General features: G+C 42.1%; 1 protein-coding gene across 3 annotated transcripts in view; it reads right to left on the bottom strand.

The window, feature by feature from the left end:
• SAMD12 (sterile alpha motif domain containing 12) overlaps positions 1-25,509 on the bottom strand; it is a 182,597-nt gene that overhangs the window by 67,136 nt on the left and 89,952 nt on the right. The window contains exon 5 of one of the 3 annotated variants that reach the window (XM_072851988.1): positions 16,354-16,425. The exons of the other annotated variants lie outside the window; for them this stretch is intronic. Coding sequence (XP_072708089.1) covers positions 16,354-16,425 — 72 coding nt within the window. The remainder of the gene's footprint in view (positions 1-16,353; positions 16,426-25,509) is intronic. 3 annotated transcript variants of the gene reach the window in all.

Below are 25,509 nucleotides of genomic sequence, written 5' to 3'. Positions count from 1 at the left end.
CTTTCCTTTTTTGAAGATTGTTTGTTTGTTTGTTTTAAGCCTTATTTTGCAGTTTGGATTTATATTAAACATCAAACATAATTTGATTCTGCAGGCATTGTGTTGTGTGATTACTATGTCCCATTGGCTAGTCAGACACTGTTTCTCAGTGTGCCCTATATACTAATAAATCACTTGTGGTAACAGACAGCAAGGTGCTCTATCTAATGTAAAAAATGGTAATTGTGGTCAAATGTTCCATTCTTCAGGGAAAAAGAAAAAAAATTATCCTTCTACATGATTTCACTCAGCAGCAGAAAATAAAAAGCCCAGGTATAATTAGCTTAACATAACCATCTTTATATTAAATTCATAGAGAAGAAAATCAAACATGAAAAATAACTCGCAGGCTCCCATTCTGGTCTCCTCAATTGAATTAATGTCACCAGTACAGCACTGGATAAAGTAAGATATACAAGGCTACTGTCTGGATGAGCTGTGCGTTTGGAGAGTAGTTCATTTTTAGAGGGGAGAAATTTCTTTATGCAAGTGTTACCTGTTTAAGAAATTGGTATTTATTAGGACAATATTGTCTCAAGAGATGTCTAGTTTTTACAGTATGGATTCAGCCAATTTACTGAAAAACTAAGGCATTAAAGCAAATACCTCAGAACAGTTTTAAGAACATCTTAGTATCTTCATCATTACTTGTATACCTCATACTCATAGAGATTATCACATCAAGGAGCATTTTTTTAAATAAATAAAAAGGCATTGTAAAAGACCCTCATAAACAGAAGATGCTAACACTGCAACATAAGGGATTAATTTAAACCAGGATTATTTAAGATGCTGAATATAATCACAGTTCAAATGAACAAAAAGGAACCCTTGATTTAAACCAGTTTTATTTTTGCTTCACATTTTTAATTTGTGTTTTCCTTTGGTGGACAGAACCATAGATAGAACTGAAGAGGACTTCAAAAAGATCATCTAGTCTACCCCTCCACTTGAGGCAAAGACAAATATCCTCACAGGTGACCCTTACCTATTCCTCACACCTACAACCCTCCTCTACTCTCATTCCCCCAAATACTCCACTCTAATATGCTTACGCTAAGTTTCTAATACCCAAACTAAACCTCCTTAGGTACAAACTGAACTAATTACTTTCCCTCTTACATTTGGGTAGGAAGACAGGGCATGGGTAAACACCACTATGATTTTATATTACAAATCCTTTAATATACCTGAAAGATTGTGTCTCTTTCCAACTTTGTCCTTGCATCCTGGACCTAACTCTTTCAATATTTCCTCACTGGTCTTTTCTAAATCTCTGCTCACTCCTACAGCTCTCTTCCTGGCTTTCTCCAGTTTGTCTATATTGTTTCATGGTGTGAAGCTGGCTCTGGACACTATCCCAGCAGAGCGACAGAGAGCCAACACAAAAGAGTAAAGGATATCCTATAGCTTACGTGCAAGACTCCCACTTACACTAAAGTCTGGTCTCTTCCCCATTTTCTCCCCCAGCCGTATCACAATGCTGACTCATATTCAGCTTGTGATATCCCAACACCACATGCTCTTTCACAGTACTGTTACTTACTCAGATATCCCTCGTCTGCATACATACACTTGTTTTCCCTTCCTCACTGCAGGCCTTCTTACTTACATTTGCTGAATTCCCATCTTATTCATTTTAACCATTTCTGCATTTTATCAAGATCACTTTGGACTCTAAACTTGCCCTCCACAATACCCAAAGCCTACTGGAGCTTATAGTCCCTCGCACACCACACTCTCCAGTCCATCGTCCAAGACACTAATGAAAACCATGAGCAGCACGCGACCTGGGGCAGAATCTAACAGCACCACTCTTCAGGCTCCCTCCCCATCTCCCAAGTAAACAATAACTATTCCTTGAACACAGTACTTCAACCAGTCCTTCACCTGCCTCACAGTAATTCCACCTAGATGATTTTTTCCCTGTTGACTTCTAAGAAGGCTATGTGGCTTTCTGCAACACTGCCAAAAGCCTTACTAAAGACATACCTACTAATTCTATCTGCTACACTTCTTACTCCCTTCGGCAAGGAAATTAGAGAGGTTTGACACATTTTTTTTCTTAACAAATCCACACTGGCTGTTTTTCTATCAGCTTATTATCCTCTAGGTGTTTACAAATTGATTAATAATTTTCTGGAGCATTTCACCATGTATCAAAGTTAAGCTGACAGACTTCCTCATTTTAGTGTTTAAGTTTGTCCTTCCTCATCCTTCACAAGTTCTTAAAGATAAAGCTAAAGTTCAGGGATGGTCTCATGGGACTCCCAGGTACTCAGGGGTCAATTTCAAGAGACTCCGATGAATTGACTGTGTCCAGATTCCCTCCATATATTTCACCTCTGACTCCCATTCCAGCTTGTGTTCTTTTCCCTCTATTTAACTGTTCCAAGCCCACAAAGTAACAGAACTCTTAATTTCCTTCATCTTTCCCTTATTTCTATAGTTTTGAAAAACCTGAATTTTAATACCTCTTGTAGTTGCCACTCATTAAACTAGGTGTTTGTGCTACTTTACTTTCTAAGTTTTTCCCTTAGCAATGCATTCTCCTGTTCCCATTAGTTGTAGTATTCCTGATTTTCAAGAAATTGCAGAGGGCCTGAAGTACTTGTGATATTTTCTGTCTTCCTCCTTCAATGGGACACTCTGCTGCCATGTCTGTAGTATCTTGTCTTCCAAAAAAGTCAGTTCCCTTGAACTTTCTTTCCCCTCCCTTCCCAGCCCTTACCTATCTATTCCAAAGTTCAAAGAAACCAGCTCTTTTAAAGTCCTTTGACATTATTCAGCTGCTTTTACTCATTCGTTCCTCTCCTTCAGATCAGTAACTCTTTTGTGATCATTTTCACTCACATTGCCTTCTGTCTTCAAATTCTCAACCACTTCCTTCTGATGACTTAGAATAAAGCATTAAGTAAATTCCTTCACTAATTTCCTTTGTCCTCAGAAACAAAAGTAACCTTCTTTAGATTTTAACTCTTATTAGACAGCCTAGACAAGATTCACTTTACCAAAGGTAGGCATCTATTCAGCTTGTCACTCCAGAGAAGAGATCAGGATCTCCCAGAGTGAGATTCAACTTACACCATAGTAGATGCTTAAAGCTAATCACAGAAAACATCTCTAATGGCTCCTATTTTTCCTAGAGTGGCCCACAAAGGGAAGCTCTGGCAATTAGTTTACACACTGGCATCTATCAATCACAGAACTGTGCAGGATTGAAGGCACCTCTGGAGCTGTCTAGTCCAACCTCCTGCTCAGAGCAGGATTAGTGTTAGAGCAGGTTGCCCTGGGCCGTGTCTAGTTGAGCTTGAAATATCTACAAGAACGGAGATCCACACCTTCTCTGGGCCTGTTCCACTGTTTGACCACCCTTTCCCTTCCCCTTATATTTAGTTAGAATTTTCTGTATTACAACTTGTGCCCGCTGCCTCTTGTTCTGGCCCCGTGCACATCTGACAAGAATCAGGCTCTGTCTTTTCTCTGCCCTCCCAACAGGCATTTGCAGACAGCAATAAGACCCCCCAAACCTTGTCTTCAGGCTGAACAAACCCAGCCCTCACCCTCTTTTCTTACATGATGTGCTCCAGCCCCTGACTGTCTTGGTGACCTATCCATTGACTCGCTCCAGTCTGTCAAAGTCTTTCTTGTACTGAGTGCAAAACTGCACAGACTGTTCAAGATGTCATCTCATCGGTGCCAAACGGAAGGGAACGATCAGTTCTCTTGACCTGCTGGCTACACTGCCGCTTGTACAGCCCAGTATGTTGTTGTCCTCCTTCACAGCAAGGGCACACTGCTTGTTCGTATTCAAATTGTTGTTTACCAAGACCCCGAGGTATTTTTCAGCAAAGTGCTCCCTGGCCAGTCAGCCGCCAGCCTGTACTGGTGCAGGGGGTTAGTCCATCCCAGATGCAGGACTCTGTATTTGTGTTTGCCCACTTCTCCAGCCTGTCCAGATCCCTCTGAGTGATAGTGCTGCCCTCCAGCACATCAAGCACCCTCCCCAATTTGGCAGCATCACACAAACTTGCTGAGGGTGCACCCTGTCTCATCGTCATGGTCACTAAAAAAGGTATTTGGACAGTGTTGGCCCCTGTATCAATCCATTAGGGATGCCACTAAATTCTCCATTCACTTGCTGTCTACTTACCCAGTCCGTAAGTCAGCAATTTGGCTACAAGGACACTGTGGAGACCATGTCAAAGGCCTTTGTAAAGTCAAGGCATACAACATGCATTGCTCCTCCCTTGTCCATGCAGTCCCTTATCTCAACGCAGAAGGCAATCAGGCTGTTTTGCCCTTAGTAAATCCAGGCTGGCTCCTCCCAGCTACCTCCTTGTCCTTCGTGTGCCTGGACCTCTAAACCAGAAAAGATTACTTGCTCTTCTGTGTCCTCCATACAACTGCTTTCTGTTAATACTTCTTGATACTACTTGCCCTAAGCTTGTGGGCAGTAGACTCCAGATGTAATACTGAACTTGTCAGCACGTTGACCTAAATCTAAATATAGCATGTATCAGTCATAGAATCATAGCATCATAGAATGGTTTGGGTTGGAAGGGACCTTAAAGATCAGCTAGTTCCAACCTCCCTGCCATGGCCACGGACACCTTCCACTAGACCAGGTTGCTGAGAGCCCCATCCAACCTGGCTTGAACACTTCCAGGGATGGAACATACACAACTTCTCTGAGCAACCTGTTCCAGTGCCTCATCACCCTCATAGTAAAACATGTCTTCCTTATATCTAATCTAAATCTACCCTCTTTCAGTTTAAAGCCATTACCCCTTGTCCTATCACTACATGTACTTGTAAAAAGTCCCTCTCCAGCTTTCTTGTAGGTCCCCTTCCAGTACTGGAAGGCTGCTATAAGGTCTCCCCAGAGCCTTCTCTTCTCCAGGCTGAACAACCCCAACTCTCTCAGCCTGTCTTCATAGGAGAGGTGCTCCAGCCCTCTGATCATCTTCATGGCCCTCCTCTGGACTCGCTCCAACAGGTCCATGTCATTCTTATGTTGGGGGCCCCAGAGCTGAATGCAGTACTCCAGGCAGGGTTTCATGAGAGCAGAGTAGAGGGGGAGAATCACCTCCCTCGACCTGCTGGTCATGCTTTTTTTGATGGAGCCCAGGATATGGTTGGCTTTCTGTGCTGCAAGCGCACGTTGCTGGGTCATGTTGAGCTTCTCATCAACCAACACCCCCAAGTCCCTCTCCTCAGGGCTGCTCTCAATCCATTCTCTGCCCAGCCTGTATTTGTGCTTGGGATTGCCCCAACCCATGTGCAGGACCTTGCACTTGGCCTTCTTGAACTTCATGAGGTTCGCACGGGCCCACCTCTCAAGCCTGTCAAGGTCCCTCTGGATGGCATCCCTTCCCTCCAGCATGTCAACCACACCACACAGCTTGGTGTCGTCAGCAAACTTGCTGAGGGTGCACTCAAGCCCACCATCCATGTCGCCGACAAAGATAAACAGCGCCTGTCCCAATACCAAACCCTGAGGAATGCCACTCATCACTGGTCTCCACTTGGACATGGAGCCATTGACCGCAACTCTTTGAGTGCGACCATCCAGCCAATTCCTTATCCACCGAGTCATCCATCTGTCAAATCCAGTCTCTTCAATGCAGAGACAAGGATGTTGTGTGGGACAGTGTCAAATACTTGCACAAGTCCAGGTAGATGACATCAGTTGCTTTTCCCTTATCCACCAATGCTGTAACCCCGTCATAGAAGGCCACCAAATTTGTCAGGCACGATTTGCCTTTAGTGAAGTCATGTTGGCTGTCACCAATCACCTCCTTATGTTCCATGTGCCTTAGCATAGTTTCCAGAAGGATCTGCTCCATGATCTTGCAGGGCACAGAGGTGAGACTGACTGGCCTGTAGTTCCCCGGGTCTTCCTTTTTTCCCTTTTTAAATATGGGAGTTATGTTTCCCCTTTTCCAGTCAGTGGGAACTTCACTGGCCTGCCACAGCTTCTCAAATATGATGGACAGTGGTTTAGCAACTTCATTTGCCATCCCTCAGGACCTGCGGATGCATCTCATCAGGTCCCATGGACTTGTGCACCTTCAGGTTCCTTAGATAGTCTAGAACTTGATCTTCTCCTACAGTGGGCGGTTCTCCGTTCTCCCAGTCCCTGCCTTTGCCTTCTGCGACTTGGGCGGTGTGGCTTGAGTACTTGCCAGTGAAGACTGAGGCAAAAAAGCTGTTGAGTACCTCAGCCTTCTCCATATCCCGGTTAATCAGGTCACCTATTTCCTTCCAGAGAGGGCCCACATTTTCCCTAGTCTTCCTTTTATCACCGATGTACCTATAGAAGCTTTTCTTGTTGCCCTTGACGTCCCTGGCCAGATTTAATTCTATCAGGGCTTTAGCTTTCCTAGCCTGATCCCTGGCTGCTCAGACAATTTCTCTGTACTCCTCCCAGGCTACCTGTCCTCACTTCCACCCTCTGTAGGCTTCCATTTTGTGTTTGAGTTTGTCCAGGAGCTCCTTGTTCATCCATGCAGGCCTCCTCGTGTTTTTGCCTGACTTCCTCTTTGTTGGGATTCATCGCTCCTGAGCTTGGAGGAGGTGATCCTCGAATATTAACCAGCTTTCATGGGCCCCTCTTCCCTCCAGGGCTTTATCCCATGGTACTCTACCAAGCAGATCTGTGAAGAGGCCAAACTCTGCTCTCCCGGAGTCCAGAGTGGTGAGCTTGCTGTGCACCCTCCTCAGTGCCCTAAAGGATCTTGAACTCCACCACTTCATGGTCACTGCAGCCAAGGCTGCCCTTGAGCTTCACATTCCCCACCAGCCCCTCCTTGTTGGTGAGAACAAGGTCCAGCATAGCACCTCTCCTTGTTGGCTCCTCTATCACTTGGAGAAGGAATTTATCATCAACGCATTCCAGGAACCTCCTGGATTGCTTATGTCCTGCTGTGTTGTCCAACAGATATTGGGGTGGCTGAAGACCCCCATGAGGACTAGGGCTTGTGAATGTGAGGCTGCTCCTATCTGTCTGTAGAGGCCCTCATCTGCTTGGTCTTCCTGGTCGGGTGGCCTGTAGGAGGCCCCCACTATAATGTCACCTGTCCCTGCCCTCCCTTTAATCCTGACCCATAAGCTCTCGGTTGGCTTCTCACCCATCCCCAGGCAGAGGTCCATGCACTCCATAAATATGGCATTTCTTTTTTTTCAGTTAACACAACCTACACGTATTTATTTCCATGATTAGCATTCTGATACACAACTCTTGATTGATTTTAGAATAGAACAGACTAGAATAGACTGTTTCAATTGGAAGTGACCTACAACGATCATCTAGTCCAACTGCCTGACCAGTTCAGGGCTGACCAAAAGTTAAAGCATGTTATTAAGGGCATTGTCCAAATGCCTCTTAAACACTGACAGGCTTGGGGCATTGACCACCTCTCTAGGAAGCCTGTTCCAGTGTTTGACCACCCTCTCGGTAAAGAAATCCTTCCTAATGTCCAGTCTAAACCTCCCCTAGCACACCTTTGAACCATTCCCATGCGTCCTATCACTGGATACCAGGGAGAAGAGATCAGCACCTCCCTCTCCACTTCCCCTCCTCAGGAAGCTGTAGAGAGCAATGAGGTGGCCCCTCAGCCTCCTTTTCTCCAAACTAGACAAGCCCAAAGTCCTTAGCCGATCCTCATAAGACATGCCTTCCAGCCCCTTCACCAGTTTTGTTGCCCTTCTCTGGACGCATTCAAGGACCTTCACATCCTTCTTAAATTGTGGGGCCCAGAACTGCACACAGTACTCAAGGTGAGGCCGCACCAATGCTGAATACAGCAGGATAATCACCCCTTTTGACCGCCTGGTTATGCCGTGTTTGATGCACCCCAGGATGCAGTTTGTCCTCTTGGCTGCCAGGGCACACTGCTCACTCATACTGAGCCTGCTGTCGACCAGCACCCCCAGATCTCTTTCCGTGGGGCTGCTCTCCAGCCACTCCTCTCCCAGTTTATACTTGTGCCCAGCATTACTCCATCCCAGGTGCAGAGTCTGGCATCTGGACTCGTTAAATTTCATCCCATTAATCATTGCCCAATGCTCCCATCTATCTAGATCCCTCTGCAAGGCCTCTAGTCCCCCAAGAGAGTCAACAGCACCTCCCAGTTTGGTATCATCAACAAACTTGCTAATGGTCCATTCACTCCTGCATCCAGATCGTTGATAAATACATTGAACAGAACTGGCCCTAGAATTGAACCCTGAGGAACACCACTGGTGACTGGTTGCCAGCCAGATGTAGCTCCATTCACTACAATCCTTTGAGCCCTGCCATTCAGCCAGTTCTTCACCCACTGCACAGTGAACATGCTCATCCCACAGCTGGACAATTTGTCCAGAAAGATGCTGTGAGGGATTTTCATTCCTTACATTCTCATTATACTTGGGCATGAGTAATGATGGGGTTTTTTGACTAGGGTTGACTAGGATTTTTTTCTTTGGAATTCATGTTAAGTTCGAGTTGTAAAATAGATCTTAGTGTGTTAAAGTGGAATGCAATAAAAATGTTGAAGTACAATATTTTCCAAATAAGCTACATAATCAAGGCAAAAATAAGCTTATCATTCTACTTTTTAAGTAATCAGTCTCATTAAGCAAGGAAGCATTACCTTCACTTGATGAACTGAATGTCTTAGTTCTGGTTACCAAATTTCTCAAGATCTCAGAACTGGTAGATCTTATTCTCTATTGCACAGATTTTGTTTATAGATTAAAAGAGGAAAACAAGCTTTTCAGCTTTTTTTTCTCCCAAGTGGTTTCTTACTTTTGAATGAACTAGTCACTGAATTGAAATGGCTGAACAAACATGAAAAAGATATTATCTCTGCACCTGCAGAAGTAAAAAAAGAGTTTAGCTCTTCAACAACAGGTGTTTAACCAGTGACTTTCACCAATTCTGTTGTCTGACTTCCTTTGCATTTCAGCAGCAAATACTGCTATGCATTGAAAAATACGAATTTAAATAATTACAAGAACCTGTAAGATCTAACTTTACTATGCTGTCTGAAGTTCAAATATATCCAATGTACTTTTCTTTTAAAAAGTAAATATGTAGCACAGTTTTAATTTAAAATCACATTAAACATTTCATACCCACTTTGCACTGCAGTTTGCAACTGTTGGAAATGCTGCAGTATGTTAACACAATTTTTAGTTCTTTGATTTTTTTAAAGAGGAAGAAAAAAAACCCCATGACAGAGGACCTTGCTGTGAAAAAAGATGCAGGAAGCACTTGCTGCCTCATCCCCCATAGAATCCAAGTGTGTGCTGTGGGGAAGAAACAGGAATGGGGTAGATGTGAATAAAATTAGCTTTTTATATTCAGAACTGTGTTGCAATAACTTTTGAGCAAACATGTTGCTGGCTTCAAAAAGCTTTTATTTCATGCTTTTGCAATTGTAACATAGGTTTTAAAATTTCAAGCTATTCAAGCTGTAACATGTACAAAATCTTGCTTCACTACTGCCAGTATGGTTCAACCTGGCCTCTGTGCATTGAGTTTGACATTTTTCCTATCTATCTCAGACACAGCTCTGAACCAAAAAGCTGAAGATGCCAAACAATGCTTTTAAAGCTCACAAGATCAGTTTGCACTTGTAATAGTTTATTTGCCTCTGTCTTCCCTTACATTTAAATTAAAATACCTCCTCATTTATACACAGGCTAAGTTGGACAATAAAGAGAATAGTTCTAAATAGGAACTAGAGATGCTAAAAGCCATACAACTGGGCATGGATGAATTTTATTTTCTGTTTGGCACATCTGTCAAGCACCTAGATCAGATGTGTTGATAAAACAAGACAGCTTAAGGCAATAAACATGTCAGATCCATCTGTTCTTCAGGACATCGAGAAGAAAAGGAATTGCTCCCTGTGGTATTCTGTACACTTGAGACCATTTTGGAGAGGTTTCCCTGTGCTGCTGACAGCAATTCAGTTCTACCAGCCTAAAACAGCGGGTTTCCAACCTTGTTTCCTGTGTTCCACCTGGGCACGTTGTAAACCCTTGGCTTCCTCCCTTCTCTGCACGGTCTGAGAACTGGTGGCTGGGACAGCGATGCAACTATATTGGAAAGGCTTTGGCAAAGTCAGGAAACAAAACACAGAAAGCAAGGGGGAAGCCCACACTGAGTCCACCTAACCCAGGATCCTGGCTCCAGAAGTGGCTCTCGGCAGCCACAGGCTCCCTGCTCTGCATTTCAGACCAGGTTCACACCCATTACATCCTCCGCTACTTTTTTAGCGCTACAGTATCCCTTCTCATGCTATTCCCCTGCTACATCCAGAAACTCCCACCATGAATATCCCTACCAGGACAGCCTTCATACCCCTCACAACACAAGTCAGTGTTCTAAGCGACTGAAGGGAACCCTGAACAGACAACAGCTGCTCCAGTATTTGCCACTCATTTGTCCAGATCCCCAAAGTGCGGCTGCAGCCAACGTTGAACTACAACACTAGCAGCTACCAAAGAGCCAGCCACTGTATGGCTCCAAATACGGACCACACCAACTGGAGCAGAACAAGCACAGAAACAGTTGACAGCGCTGAGGTGTTCATGACAGAAATAATCTTTCAGCTGTGTTTTAACAAAATCCACGTTTGAGCCACCTGCAGCTGCATTCAAGGAGTTTGGCAGCCATTCAGGGGATGTACTACTTTCTCACAGGAAGGCAGAATTAGAGTAAAGGGGTTTTTTACAGGATATATACAACCCACTGATATTGGGATGGCTGTAGATCTTTAACTCAAGTAACACCCACTCACTTCTGGCTTTTGACTGGCAGGAGAAAAGAGGGAAGGAGGTCCCCAGCTTAAATGAACACAGGAGACCCAGATAACAAGCACAAAGCTCAGCTGCTTTCTGGAGTGATCAGCACTCAGTTTTGGCCACGTAAAGGCAGGAAACAAGTATGCAAAAGTTCCTTTGTACCATAGACTGGTCACATATCCATATTATCCAACCTACCTGAAAAGCAAACATCCAAGAAGACAGAGCTCACTGGAAAAGATCGTGCTTTGCTCAGCCCTGCCAGATTAGCCCCAATTTTGAGAGGTCTTTAACCTTGTTTCAACTTCGCCCTAAACATTTAAAGCTAATATTGAGCTGCCAGTGTTGAATCGAGGCTCTAACAGTTCTACTGAGAATGACTTGCTCTAGCTCAAAACCATGCTGACTCTAACTCTGAAGCAAGATGGCCAAACATCTTGTCCACTGATATGCAGGCCTCCACGTGCAGGTCACACACGAGAGTAGGGCGTAAATGTTATGAGAGGGGATGGAAAGGGACCATGGAACTGGGGGGTGCCCTTTCCAGAAACTGCAGCCTCTGCCATGCAGTGCCAGATGGAGCTGGTCTGCAGATCACAGATGCATGTCTGGATGTGGCACTTGGATAGGCAGGTGAATATGTATAAATCAGCTTTGCCCTTCAGCTTATCATGCAGCACGTATATAAACAAACAGGCAGCAAGGTGGGTCACAGAATGGACAGGGGCTCTGGTGAAGCCCTGCAGAAAAAGGGGATAGAGGTGAGGGGCAAATTGTAAAAGTCTCACAACACGTGAGATAGGACAAGGCTGGGTCAGACCCATACTGTCTCATTGTTGCTAAGCACCAGAGGTGAAGGATTAAGCATGTCACCCACTAGAGTTCAAGAAAGTAATGCGTATTATCAGTTACTTAAAAAGGCTGGCAAAAATTGTGAAGGAACAAAACAAGCAATCAGAGCTGAGGGTCTGATTACTGAAACCCAGAAATATCCTTTTGGAAAGCTGGCCTTATTTGCTGCAAATCAGTTTCAGCAGCCAATTTGAAGCTATCACACCAGCATGCTGTTATATGTAAGTTAATAAGCACTTACTATTGATGGTTTCTGCAGTGGCTGTTTAATTTTTAATCATATCCTTACTTCACTGTTTACGTTTTTATCCAATTAGAGTGTGTGCATGTGTGTGCATCTGTGTGACGGAGAGAACATGGAAAACTGTGTTTATTTGGAAGTACAATGCCTTGCTTTCTAAATGAGGAGATACTTGTGTCTCCTGCTTGAATTTTTTTCACACAGCCCTCTTATTTTCCAGGAGAATGCCATCTCAGGCTGCTGTGTTATGTTGCACCATTCTGCTGTTAGAAATGGGCACCACTGACCTCTCTCTGCAATGCTGTACTTGGAGTTTGGAATTGAATGTCATTAAAATACCCAGTGCTAAGAAATGGGGCAGTTTTACTGGCACTTTCCTGAAGAGAAATCCCAGCATCCCTTTTCATCTATAGATCAGACATTTAGGTAACACCCTGGGACACCCTCATCCTCCTCATCCGCATTTCAACCTTGCATTACATTCCTATAGTCATAAAAACTAGATGCACTGAAGGGATGGAAGATGGATCATTTATTTTTAAGCACTGACAATTTTTCATGGTGATCAACAATAAAGTTCTCAATTACAGGGGGAGAGTAAATAAACCAAAGAAGGACAGAGCTTCAAAGAGAGCTGGGTGATGATGGAAGGATAGAGATTAGAACATCTCAGAGTCCAAGAGATGAGCTAATCAGAAATAAAATAATATTACATTCCTATTACTACCTGACATGCTGGTTGGTGTAATGCCAGTGATTAAAAAAAAATCAAAAAAGGAAAGCCAGAAATGCACTCAGCAGAGGCATAATGTGGTTGATATGGATCCTGGCAGAGCTCTCAGGAGGTGATCTGACGCCCAGCACAACTCCCTGTGCCTGCGCCCTCCACATTCAGACTGCCTCCGGTCACAGGCTCAGCTGTACAGCAAATTAGGACAGGCAGTAACAGGACTGCATGCTCCCCAGACAGAGACTGCTCTCACTCCCAGCAGGCAGAGGCTGAAGGGAAAAGGCAGGACCCTTTGTTTCCCCCACCTAGCATCTACTTTAAGGAGAGATGATGGCAGCTACCTGAAGAGCTCCACAGCAAAGATTTAAATGCAGGTGCCTGACCAGGACTCGCAGTCTCCTCCTGCCTTGTTCATGGCTTGGCACCTGGATACTCACATCCCACTGCGGCTGTATTCCCTGCATCCTTGAGAGCTATGCTGAAAAACCCAGACTCGCATCTACTTTATTTTGCTCTCAGGAAGAAAAAAAGAGATGCAATTCTATCCCTGTGCACATATAACACCTGCAATAATAAACATCTAAAAACATCTGAAAGTCTCTATGAAAGGAAGAAACTAAAGAGCTATGGCTACAGATATCTTAACAGGGGCAGAACAGGTTGGATTAACGTGCTGAGGTAAAAGACTAACAAATAGAGAGGAGTAAACTACTTTTAGAGTAAACACTACAGGTTACAGCACCCTTTTTCAGAAGCCCATTGCACCCTGTAGCCAAAGCACTGGGCAGTTACATGCACCTTCACACAGGAACCGTTCCTAAAAACACCCACTCTGAGGAATGTTTCTGCTGAGTACTCGCAGCCCTGCACTCCAGGAACCGGACTCCTGTGTTTACAACAAAAGCCGTCTGCATCGGCCAGGCAGCTCAAAAAGGCAGCTTCAGTTCTTGTTTTCTTCTTTGCCCTGGGGAGCAGGAACTTGCAGCAAGGAAGGAGGAGACTGTGTAATAAAAGGGAGACAGGAAGGTCTCCAGCAGGCTCCAAGTCCTAAAGATAGCAATGAAACTAGCACGAAGGGAAGGAGGAAACCACCCTCCCACATAAGAGGAAACCCCAAAATAAAACCTTTTGGCAGATGGTAAAAGGCTTTAGCATTCAATAAAATGAACGAGCTGCATGAGAATGCAAGAGCGCTTTAAGGGAGACACAGAAACCAAACAAAAAGACATATGAAGAAGCTTGGTTTTTCAGTCACTCTTCTGTTTTATTATTTCAAGTCATTTTTGGATAGGTTTTACCAGCTTTTCTATTTAATTGAAACTATGCAGTTCATGGTTTTCAAGAGACTTACACCTTCATTGCCTGTACTAATGAATTATATGAAAGGGAAGAAGTTTTCAGTAAGTTTTCTGAATTACAAAGCAAAAGTTCAGTTCCCAATGAGCATTTCATCTAGGGCTCTCAGCCTGGTCCTGGCCTTCCTGTTTAAGACTGGACCCAGCTCCACAGAGGCAACAAAAGCCACAATCATAAAATAATAATAATAATAATGGTTTAATATTTGTATCAGGCTCAACCACATCCAGATGAAAGGAAGAACCCAGAGGACTAGGATCTGTCTAACTGCAGTTATTAAAGCACTCATGTCCGAGAAAAACTGCCAAAGCATAGGTAAGTTATAACCCTATCCCAAAACAATATATAAAATGAGTCGTGTCTGCTTCAGACTAAAGGACCATTTAAATTACAAGTAAGAAAACAACCCCAAAAGCCTCTTAACCCAGAACTTGTAACTCATTAATTTTAGCCTTTTGGGTTGGTGCTTTAATTCTACTACCAATGAGCAGCAGTTAGCTCAGTTAAAACAATGTTCATAGAAAGTAATAGAATATGAAAGACAATGTTATCAATTGTAGCAAAAAAAGGCAATTTAAAGGCATAGCATAACCAAATTTTGCTAACAGGTACAGGTAAAGACAATAAAAATAATATACTAAGGCAGTGGAAGATTGCTGGCAAATTAAAAGTGGGTAATGTCACTTGTTACATGCTTCATGCTGAGAAGCAAAAAATGGGAAAAGCTACCGCCTACTTTTCCTCTATTTAATTTTAGCTATCCCAAATTAGATGGCAAGTCCCCCAGCTGACAGAGGCAGAAACCTCCAGAGGGCAATGCATTGCACCTATCATGGGCATCTGTTTTAGAAGGGCTCAGATTATTTCTGGAGATGGCTGTCGTTCTTCATTGATTCTTTGAGGAATGAGTTCAACCAGACACCTAGCTTTTAGCTGGCTAATGTAAGGCACGACAAAGACACTTCAAACTGCTCAAGCTAAAAGACAGTATACTTGTTTTTATCTTTAATTATGCCATTTTGGTAAAGAACATGAATAAAAAGAGTAAGATAAAAGCAAGTTTTGTGGGTTTCATTTTCAACAGTGATTATGAAATTAGGTTTTCAAGTAACATAGTGCACATCATCAAAAGAGATTTTGAGACAAAGTGAAAAATAGGCTTTATATAGTTAAGAAAAAAGTTCTAAAGAGAATAAAATATCAAAATTGTATTTTTGATATAATAAAATTGGCAAGGGATCATATTTTTCAATTTTAGAAAGACCTATGCTGGGTTAGAGAACAGAACACTTATGCTTCTGTATTTGTGGTTTTAATTAAGTTACTAAAAAGGTTTATGGATTTGATCCAAAGGTCAGCAAAGTCATTGGTACCCTTCATTGATTTGAATGGGCTTTATAGTCTTATGCTGTAGAGGAAAAATGGGGGTGATCCTGTTCTCATTTTAACTAGTTTCACATTTTGCTGAAATCAATGGAGCATTACTCCTTCATTTGCCCTCACAGAACCAAGAGCAAAGTTGAGGTCTCAGTTTTTCCAAGGGAGATAATTGGGATAAAACCAACCCGTAGCTGGTGGTAGACATAAATTTACATTCTTCTTAGTAGAGCAGCTACACTTGCTATTTGCTCACTGTGCTAGAATTGATTCAGAAGGTGTGCATGAAGAGTATGGATCACGTTTTAAGTCAGCTAAAGACGTTCCCAAAGACTCTAGCCAAATTAATTTTAAGGAGCAGCAACTTAAGGAAGACACTAGCTTTAGGTGCTCCTAATTCCTAGAGGCATCCTTGATAAAAGGATTCCTCTCTTCTGGTCCCAGCATCTGTTTACATTCCTCACCTAAATACCCTGGGTTCTGATCACCTGGATCAAGAGAAAACACTGAAGAAATCAGTAAAACATATATTCTTATACCAGAATTATCATGTGATCAGCTAAGCCATGTAGAATTACAGTAAAAATCCCACAGTGTCATTCCCATTACTAGAGGGAACCAAAGAGATCTCAAGAATAGCAGTAACAGTATAATAAAGGAAAACATGAGTTGCTGACAAAGCAATGGTCACACATTTTAGTGCTTATCACAGCAGCTGATATTTAAGAAGGGAGAAAGAAAATTTATTAACAAGCAATTCTAGCAAGTAAATATCAGTAAACAATAATAATTCACTCAGAAAGAGCTTATTAGGCTTAGAAGAAAATAAACCACTATTTTCATGACAATAGCGGAAACAAGTCTACACCTAAAGGAAACATTTCTGGAAAAAGACAAGAAAAGCTCATAGATGTCTCATTTTTATGAAGATACATCCCAGCAAAAAGACATTCGTTACCTTGATGGGCTGTAAAGACTGGCAGCTTTTCTATGACCCTCAAAAAAACATGTTCCAGGTTTAAGTAGAGATCTACAAAAGTCAACAATATCAGTGGTTAGTGTCACAGTCAACAGCTGTAACAGAATAGATGGCAGCTGCACTGCTGGACACATTAAAGCGATTCTTGAGTCTAGAGAAAGACGCATTCAGAAACTACACAGGTGACAAGTGATTTGTCAGTGGAGCTTTAGAGGTAGGACTATCCCTCCCTTCCTCTTTCCTGTCCCTTTCATCCGAAATATAGTTTGCTTGCTTCAAAGTCTTTAAAGTTTGGACCAAGAATTATAACTGCTGGGACACCGTGGGCGTGATCAGCATAGGGAATTTTCAAGGGTCTATCTGCATCCTTAATTGCCTGACACTTTTAAAAGCTGCTCTATTGTCTAAGATGATGCTGATTGCTCCTTCCGGCATCCAAGATTCTGTAAATACGGCTGGAACATCTTGGCACTTTATGACAGAAAATCACAGGAATGGCGGAAAAGTGTTTCACATAGCTACACTGTCTGGAACAAGTTAAAGAAATTCCTCACCAGGCAACTGTAGTCTAATCAGCCCTTTAAACACTCAGGCTAAAGGAGAATCAACAAAAGAAAACTAGAGCAGGGGATATTAATCTCTTGGTCCAACTTTAACAACAATCCTCAGTTACTCAGGAGTTCTTAAAGTAATGAAAGACAAAAAGAAGTAGAGTAAGAAAGAAGGCTTTCCTCTTTATTTCTCGAGAGGACCTAACACTTTAAAGGAAGAAGGAAATGTGATTACCATTCCCTCTCCATGTTTACCTCCAACATACGCTGAAGAGAAAAGGAAACAAAAACCATACAGCTTAGAGGACTTTGGAGAATAAGTTTTAACAACAGAAGCTTTCACTACTGCTCCCTGAACAAAGGTATAATCAGTTATTAAGAACTCCCTCTTTTTGCTGTGCAAGACCTTTTTTTCTGTCAGGCCTTTCCCTCAAAACCCAGATCCTGAAATTCCTACACAACAGTGCTCTCTCAACACAACAAACAAGAACTTAACTTCAGAGTCTGCTGGCTGACATTACCGACAGTAAGCCTCCCTAACTGGTTTCAGTAAAGAACGAAAGAGTATGGCAAAATCACTTGTTTCAAGGCCCAGGTGCTGGAGATGCTTCAACTCCATCTCACATCATCAAACGCCAGCTGATGGCAGCTGGGTGTCCCAGATGAACTGACTAGGAAGATCTGAATCCTATTTGTAGTAGAGGGGACTCAAAACTCTAAGACCATGCCAATGTATATCCCTTCAGACTGCTCTCAGGCTTGAAGGGGAACCTTGACATGCCTTTTTGTTCACATGCAAAAGTCTCTAACTTGCTTATCCCCACAGTTCCTGAGGATGAGCTCAGCCCTCTTGTACAGTTGAATGAGTATGCCAGATCAGAGTCCTGACATTTTGTACCAGGCTGTCTGGATATAAAGTGATGTGCACGTTCCTGAGCCCGGCTATTTTCTAATCAGGTTGTCTTCAGGTGGAAGTCATTGTACAAGCAAAATGTATGTAAACCAACTACTTCTCCAACTATGTGGATACGCTTAACTGAGAAGAAGCTCTAGGATGTGGATGAAACCTTAGTGTGGTTGAGGAGCTTCAGAACTGTGTGGTATTGCCATGTACATACTGCCTAAGACTCAACCTGTAACTCTTACACTGAGAAAAACAGTCAAAGACTGACTCAATGCCCTTACAGGTGATACCTTTGGCAAAACACTGAGGTTCTTACAGAGCTACTCACTACAGATTTTCTCAATGCATCCTTTCTTTGTACAGGTAACTTTTAATGTCAGGTGACTGGGATGTATTTTTACTGATAAAAACTTTGAAGCTAACACTATGCATAACAGTATATATTTAAATGTTAGGGTCACACAATACAGCTGTAGCTGAACTGCAAACAGAAAAAAAGATTTATTTAAAAAACAACGATTCCCTGCCACATTTCCATTCACATTCAAGTTGCAAATCACGGCTGCTGTATTTATGCTGTCATCTGTTGGAATTAGCACTTAAATAAAAAAAACTACAGGTGCTTCATGAGTACTTAGGCTGCACAGAGGAAAACCAGGTATTTTTTGAACTGTTCAGAATTTTGTTAGAATTCAGAACTCCTTAATGTCAAGGACCACAAGATCATTGTTAATACACTTTAATTTATTATTTTATAGGGAATCAATTTCAATTAAAATCCATTCAAATAGTGACTGGAAAAATTCTATAATATTGACCTTAAGGGGGAACCAGCATAGTTAAAATTATTAATCATACTTGAGCATGTCATAAAATACTGGGCTAGTACCCGTGCTTTATGATCATGTCAAATAAAGAGTTTAAAACAACCCACCCTTTCCTTTGTGGAAGATGCCAGAGATCTGCATACTGCCTAGTAATAAAGAAACAGTTCATAACACTGCTGACTGCCTATATATAACTAAGTAAATGAAGGTGCTCTATCACATGAGGCATAAAAGCCATTAAGAGTAAACATTTATTTGAATAGAACCACATTCATTTTTAAAATTACATTACAGAAAGGCTTTTAAAGAATGTGAATGAAAAAAGAGAAGCTTTTAAATAAAACAGGTTCTTTTTACACAACTTAGAAAAGCAGCTTTACGAAGGCATAAAAAGGAGAGGGTTTTTATCCCACCTCCCTTGAATCTTTCCAGTAATTATAAATTTTTATTGCACAGGCCATAAATGCTAGTAACAACAGGAAGAAAAATGCTTTTGAACTATTTGGCAAAATTCACCTTCAGGGATTCAAAACAGCAAAACTTTATATTTTCAAAGAGGCTTTAAGCAACTTTTGTGTTTGTTAAAAGTGCCAATATGGTGAAACACTTTGCAAACAGAACGCATTCATGCAGGCGTCAGCAAGCCCAGTTTCATAAAATCAGAAAGATGGTGTTACCAAAACTCATCTGAGTAAAGAGGGCAATTCATCCAGCTTTCAGACCATCTTTTTTCAGCATAAGAGTTTACATCTAGGCATAGCGAGTGGGAATGGATCTCACCTAAGTTTAGTCGCGTACCACGTAGACAAATACATCTGGCAGCCATCCTGAGCTTTTATAACAATCAATGGAGAGCAACAGGCACAATTGATCTGATGTGTCTGAGGTGTGACTGATGTATCTGAAATACAGAGGATGTGTAGCTACTACTGCGCGCACACGATAGTAGGATTGCTTAGAGTCTCTGTGGAAGGCAGAAGATACATGCCCAACTAAATGCACGCCAAGATAGGCTTTGGCGCTTTCGGCACCAGTGAGGCTGCCAGTGACCATATTCTAGTTTGTAAAAAAACTTGCTGTGAACAGCTTGTTTCATGACAGAGTGAGACAGACACTCAATGGCTACTAAAAGAATTAGACAGGGAAGTACTCTTCCTAATGCAGCAATTCTGAATGCTAGGGAGCCCAAGGGGATGGGCACAGAGAAGGGCCAGGGTTCTAGGCTCTGTCTAAACAGCATCTGCCACTGTCAGAGGCAGAGTAGTGGGACAGAGGCATACTGGATCCGACTGAGAATGGCATTTCTTATCTTCTTATTTCTAATGCTATCCACTCAGTTTGACCATAAAGGTGTTAGTTGACAAAGACAGTTAGGTTTTGAACCAGAAGCCCAGCAGTAAAATTTCTATGTACTTTGTAAGGGGTCAGAAGTATAGTTAGGGCTCCGATTTCCTCAATTCTTTTATAAAACAACTATCAACGTTAATTTTATTCTATGCCTGATTTCTGGAAAAATCTCATTAGAAAAGACAAATATGTTACATTGTAAATGGCACCATCTTACAATATGTAGACTTGATTTATTTAAACTCTGTGTGAAAGACTGTACCTATTCCTGGAATCCCTTTTACCAGCCTGTTCTTTTCGGCTGGGTGAAAACAAGTGATTTCTACTGGCACTGATCACAAACAGCTGTTGTTAAATCACCGCCTCTGACTGCTCAAAACTTTCCTATTTAGTTGAAAGTCTTTCATGACTGGCTGCAGCACAAACAGCAATATTTTAATCTTTTTTCTTAAACCTTGAGCAAAATTGTTTTTTCTCTTTCCAATTTACACATGAGCAGAGAAATACGTACATATATATGTGTGTGTGTGTATATATATATATGTAATATCTATTCATCAAACATGTAAGACAGTTTTGGGTATGCATTAGCTCAGAGGAACTAAACTTTCCAGACCAAATTTTCCAGTAGACTGACTTCTGAGAAATTTGAAAAGCAGGTATGAAAAAAATCAATATTAATAAAATAATAAGAAAACCAGACAACTGCAATCATGTCCTTGAAATCATACAAAACAGCTAATACTACATTCCCAGTAGACTGAGTTGCAATATTATTTATAGAAACATATAAAAATGCAAGCACATCATAATATTATACAGCTAAAATCTTGCTGTAGAAGTTCATCAATACAAATTTCATAGTTGCATACATGTTTCCTTATTCATACTCGAAACTAATATACTACGCATATTGAAGGACAATTCTGTGCTAAACCTATCCAGAGTGCACTACAATGTATTGTCCAGTGTATTGGAACTTATTTTACCTGTCAGCTGCATCACTCGGTTATTTGATATGAATATGTATTACCATCACAGCAATAGCTAAAAGGTAACTAACAGAACCATAGTAATTCAATGGTCTACCAGGGACCATTGACTGCACTGCAAAGTATATTCTTCAGGTTAGAAACCAGCCACATGAAATTCAAATAACTGATGCCATAGATGGAATTTGATATTTATCGTCATTGATGCATGTATTTTAAACATTTTATCTGCGCTCAGATCCACACTCCACATACAATATTCTGCTTCAGCTAAAACAAATAAAAACTATAGAGAACCCCTCAGTGCATACTTGTAACCTGAAAAAATTGATTTTCAGACATCTTAGCAGTGCCTAAAGTCTGAAAAACCTCTCAGGAACAAACACAGCTTCTGACTCCAGAGCCTACATCCTCTGTAAGTGCTGCAAATGTCCTTGACTGGGAGTGGGAAAAATACAACAAAGACTGCTCTTTTGTACACTAACGGATGGTAGCAAAGTCATTTTATAGTCTTGGAAGAGCAGTGTTAAGAACAAGTGCTATGATTCCTACACTGGTACAGGAAAAAAGGACATACAATGGAAAGGAGTAAAAGGGATCACAGAATCATAGGATCATAGAATAGTTTGGGTTGGAATGGACCTTTAAAGGTAATCTAGTCCAACCCCCCTGCAACAAGCAGGGACATCTTTAACTAGATCAGGTGGCTCAGAGCCCCGTCCAACCTGACCTTGAATGTGTCCAGGGATGGAGCATCAACCACCTCTCCGGGCAACCTGTTGCAGTGTTTCACCACCCTCGTTGTAAAAAATTTCTTCCTTATATCTAGTCTCAATGTACCCTGTTTTAGTTTAAAACCATTATCCCTTGTCCTATCGCTACAGGCCCTACTAAAAAGTCTGTCCCCATCTTTCTTATAAGCCCCCTTTAAGTACTGAAAGGCTGCAATAAGATCTCCCCGGAGCCCTCTCTTCTCCAGGCTGAACAACCCCAACTCTCTCAGCCTGTCTTCATAGGAGAGGTGTTCCAGCCCTCTGACCATTCTTGTGGCCCTCCTCTGGACCCACTCCAACAGGTCCATGTCATTCTTATACTGGGGGCTCCAGAGCTGGATGCAGTACTCCAGGTGGGGTGTCACCAGAGCGGAGTAGAGGGGGAGCATCACCTCCCTTGACCTGCTGGCCACACTTCTTTTGATGCAGCCCGGGATATGGTTGGCCTTCTGGGCTGTGAATGCATATTGTTGGCTCATGTCCAGCTTTTCAACCACCAGTACCTCCAAGTCCTTCTCCACAGGACTGTTCTCAATCCCTTCATACCCCAGCCTGCACTGATACCAGGGATTGCCCCGACCCAGGTGCAGGACCTTGCACTTGGCCTTGTTGAACCTCCTAAGGGTCACATGGGCCCACTTCTCAAGCTTCTTGAGGGATATGGATGTATAGCGAAAATAAAACCGTATCAAGAAGAAGGATAAGATTTCTTTACCAATAATCAGGCAATTTAGTATGTTGAGTCCTGGAACATAGTTTTGATGCTATGATAAGGGATAAACTACTACCGTTGGGTAATTTCTGACAGTGTTTCCATGCCATACTTTGTCTTCAACTCACAAGGTCTCTCAGATATTTTGGAGCATAACAGGAGCACAGAGCAAAGGAAATCAGCTGGGAATTAAGTTTGCTGGAGCTCTTCTGAAATAGCAAGTGTTTTTTTCTGTGCGTTGGATAGATGCCATGTATGCAGCATATGCAAGAAACATTTGCATAGTAATTTGTGCTATAAGAAGAAAGGCCCTTCCTGACTGGCTGGAAGCTTCAGGATTAGGGAAAAGAAAAAGGTGAGGTCAAGATAATGAAAACAAAAGAACGGGTGCCTGGTAAGAGGACAGTCAACATTTCAAATGCCGCACGCCTCTGAACACCACCACAGGGACATGAAACCAAGATTCCTCAAGTGTTACACACTTCCCCCGCCAGCTGCCTGGGAAGGCGAATACACTCCCTACCTGGAGCACTCACAGAGGCAACATCTGCTGTTTTTTACAGAGAAGAAAAAGAGTATTTCTGGCGGAAGGAACTTATGATTCCTCAGGTGCCAAAACCTTGAGTCCAGAACGTACCCAGTAAAGAAAACAGTACATCCTGGAAGTGTAACAGGATGACCCTCTATCACAAACCTCAGTTGTTCTGACTTCTTTACAGGGATGACAAAGAAATGTGCTGATCTGAAGTAACACTTCTTCAAGGGACATCAAAGACAGTAGGCAACGGCAGTTCAGATACTACTGTATCCATAAAGCCTACACAGCAGGGGGAGAGCAAGCTGCAGTCATCTTCTCTTAAGTCCAAATGACCTTCCGGTTCTGTGCTTGGCAAGGTCCCATGTTCCCAAATTTTCTGACCCCACATGTCCCTTTTTAGGCAGGTGCGTAACTCCCAATCATTCATGCTGTGTACTGGAGCCAACACAACAGGAAGGTCTTCATATGTGGGAATTCAGAAGGTGGGAGTGAGTCTAGTACTTTGAGGCTTTGATTATTGAAAACGACAACAGACCTCCTCAGACGTGGTGATGCAAGCTGGAATGGCAGTGCTCAGGCTCCTCCCACCTTCAGTGTTCACAAGGAAGAAGCGGATAAGGTGAACATGAACTAGCATCATGTTTCTGACAGCCTGGGAGAGTTCAGTGTCAAACAGCTCAAATTTTGATGAAGCCTGCATTTACTCGAGTATTAAGAGGCTGATAATGCTGTAAAAATCCTTATAAACATGTTTCAGCTGCAGGGGTTTCATGGTCCTGGTTTACTCACCACATGGACCCTGAAGACAATGTTTCTGTTACAAGGTTCCTCTAAAAGCCAGTGAATGATCCATCACTAGAATACATGGCTCTTACTTCATCTTTCCTCAGAAGATGAGATGTGTCTTTGAAGGCCCTCTAGTTCCTTTCCTGGAAGAATACAGTGCTAGGGTATTATAACAGCTTTTGAATAGGACTGTTTTGGAAATTGAAGGAAGAAAAAAATCGGTCTTATTGTCATTATCATTGGTCACATATGTTTTTCAGTAGCTGAGCACCAGTGCAGGATGAGCAGAAAACTTACTGAAGAAATAATTTCAACAGGTATCAACAGCTGTGATGATTTTCAATGAAGCATAAAGCCTTATTCTAACACATTTTGCTAGCAGGAGAAATTTTTTTTTGAAGAAAATTTGGCACATTCTGTGGCCTGGCAGTATATTAAAGTAGCACTTTGTCCGATATGAAACACAGAGGAGCTTAGGAGGCGGCCCAGCGTCATCTTAAATGCAGGTATCATTTAATCCAAATCCAAAAATGCTTCTTAAACTCAGCCCTATTAGCAGATTACTGTCTATAGATACTTTGCTCATAATCACACATAGCACTGTTTTACCACTTTGAGGACAGTCTCTTCTATGCTAGCCAAAAGCAGGACTCGCATTGAAAAATCTCAAAATAACTTCTTCTCTGTGTAGTTATGTAAGGCTTTTTTAAAAAAATGATCTTTCAACTCAGGCTTACAGTGGTAACAGTAAAATAATGGTGTTTCCAACAGTGTGCAGCTCTCCCCAAGAGACATTGGAAGATATTTTGTCAAATTAGTTCTTCAACATCACTAAGTCTGGGAAAAAAGCACAGATCTGTAGTTGCGCCTGTGCGCTTCTATCCTAGTGGAGGTTGGAATAGCATTTCTGCTCATATAGCTTCAATCAGGCAGTTCTTACTCCAAAGAAAAGTCTTCCTAAAACTCAAGACAAGCCTTCAATTACACAATCACGTACTATTCTGGCTTTAAAATGCCCAGAATAGACTGGATGGTGTGTTTTGAATAAAGAAGAATGAAACAGTTGTAAGTCATTTTCTGAAACAGGAATAGAAAAGAATGCTAGTTCTCTATTGAGTTATTAAAGTGAGGTTACCTTTCTCTGTGGACAACAGAACACAAAAACATTTAAAATATCTGGTAAGTATTACGCAATGCTTTTTTAAAACTTTCCCCATTTGCTCCAGCTTCAATTGGGGTATGAACTAAAGTCAGCGGAAGTCTTTTTGCTGGCATCAATGGGCTCTGAATTAGGACCTCATTGCTTGCAACCCAGCTTGTGTGCTAAATGAATTCAGAAAGGGGGTTTAACGGCTTCTTTCACCTAATGATCTCCTGAACTGTGCCCTGAGAGACAGAGGGGTTTTTTTCCCCTCTTTTTGGAGGACATTTTGGAGGACAGCAAAGGACAGGGTAGCAATAACTACACTGTGACCTGCATTTTGCAAGTGGAATTTCCAAAAGGCAGAGACTGCTGGCATGCAAATGTGTTACTTTTCAGAGAAAAAATGTTCTTCAAATGTTCTCCAAAACAGAAAAGCACTTACAGAAAGCTATTCCAGTAACAACCTGGATTAGGAACGTATAAACCATAATAAGAATATGCATGGACATAGTTTGAAGAAACTGGGCAAGGGGACAGAACCAGTTTCGGAGAACAACTGAC

The sequence above is a fragment of the Ciconia boyciana genome, chromosome 2 (genome assembly GCF_034638445.1).
Source record: "Ciconia boyciana chromosome 2, ASM3463844v1, whole genome shotgun sequence".
Classification (NCBI taxonomy): domain Eukaryota; kingdom Metazoa; phylum Chordata; class Aves; order Ciconiiformes; family Ciconiidae; genus Ciconia; species Ciconia boyciana.
The sequence above is the reverse complement of the archived record's forward strand: the minus strand, read 5'-3'. Positions and strand labels throughout refer to the sequence as shown.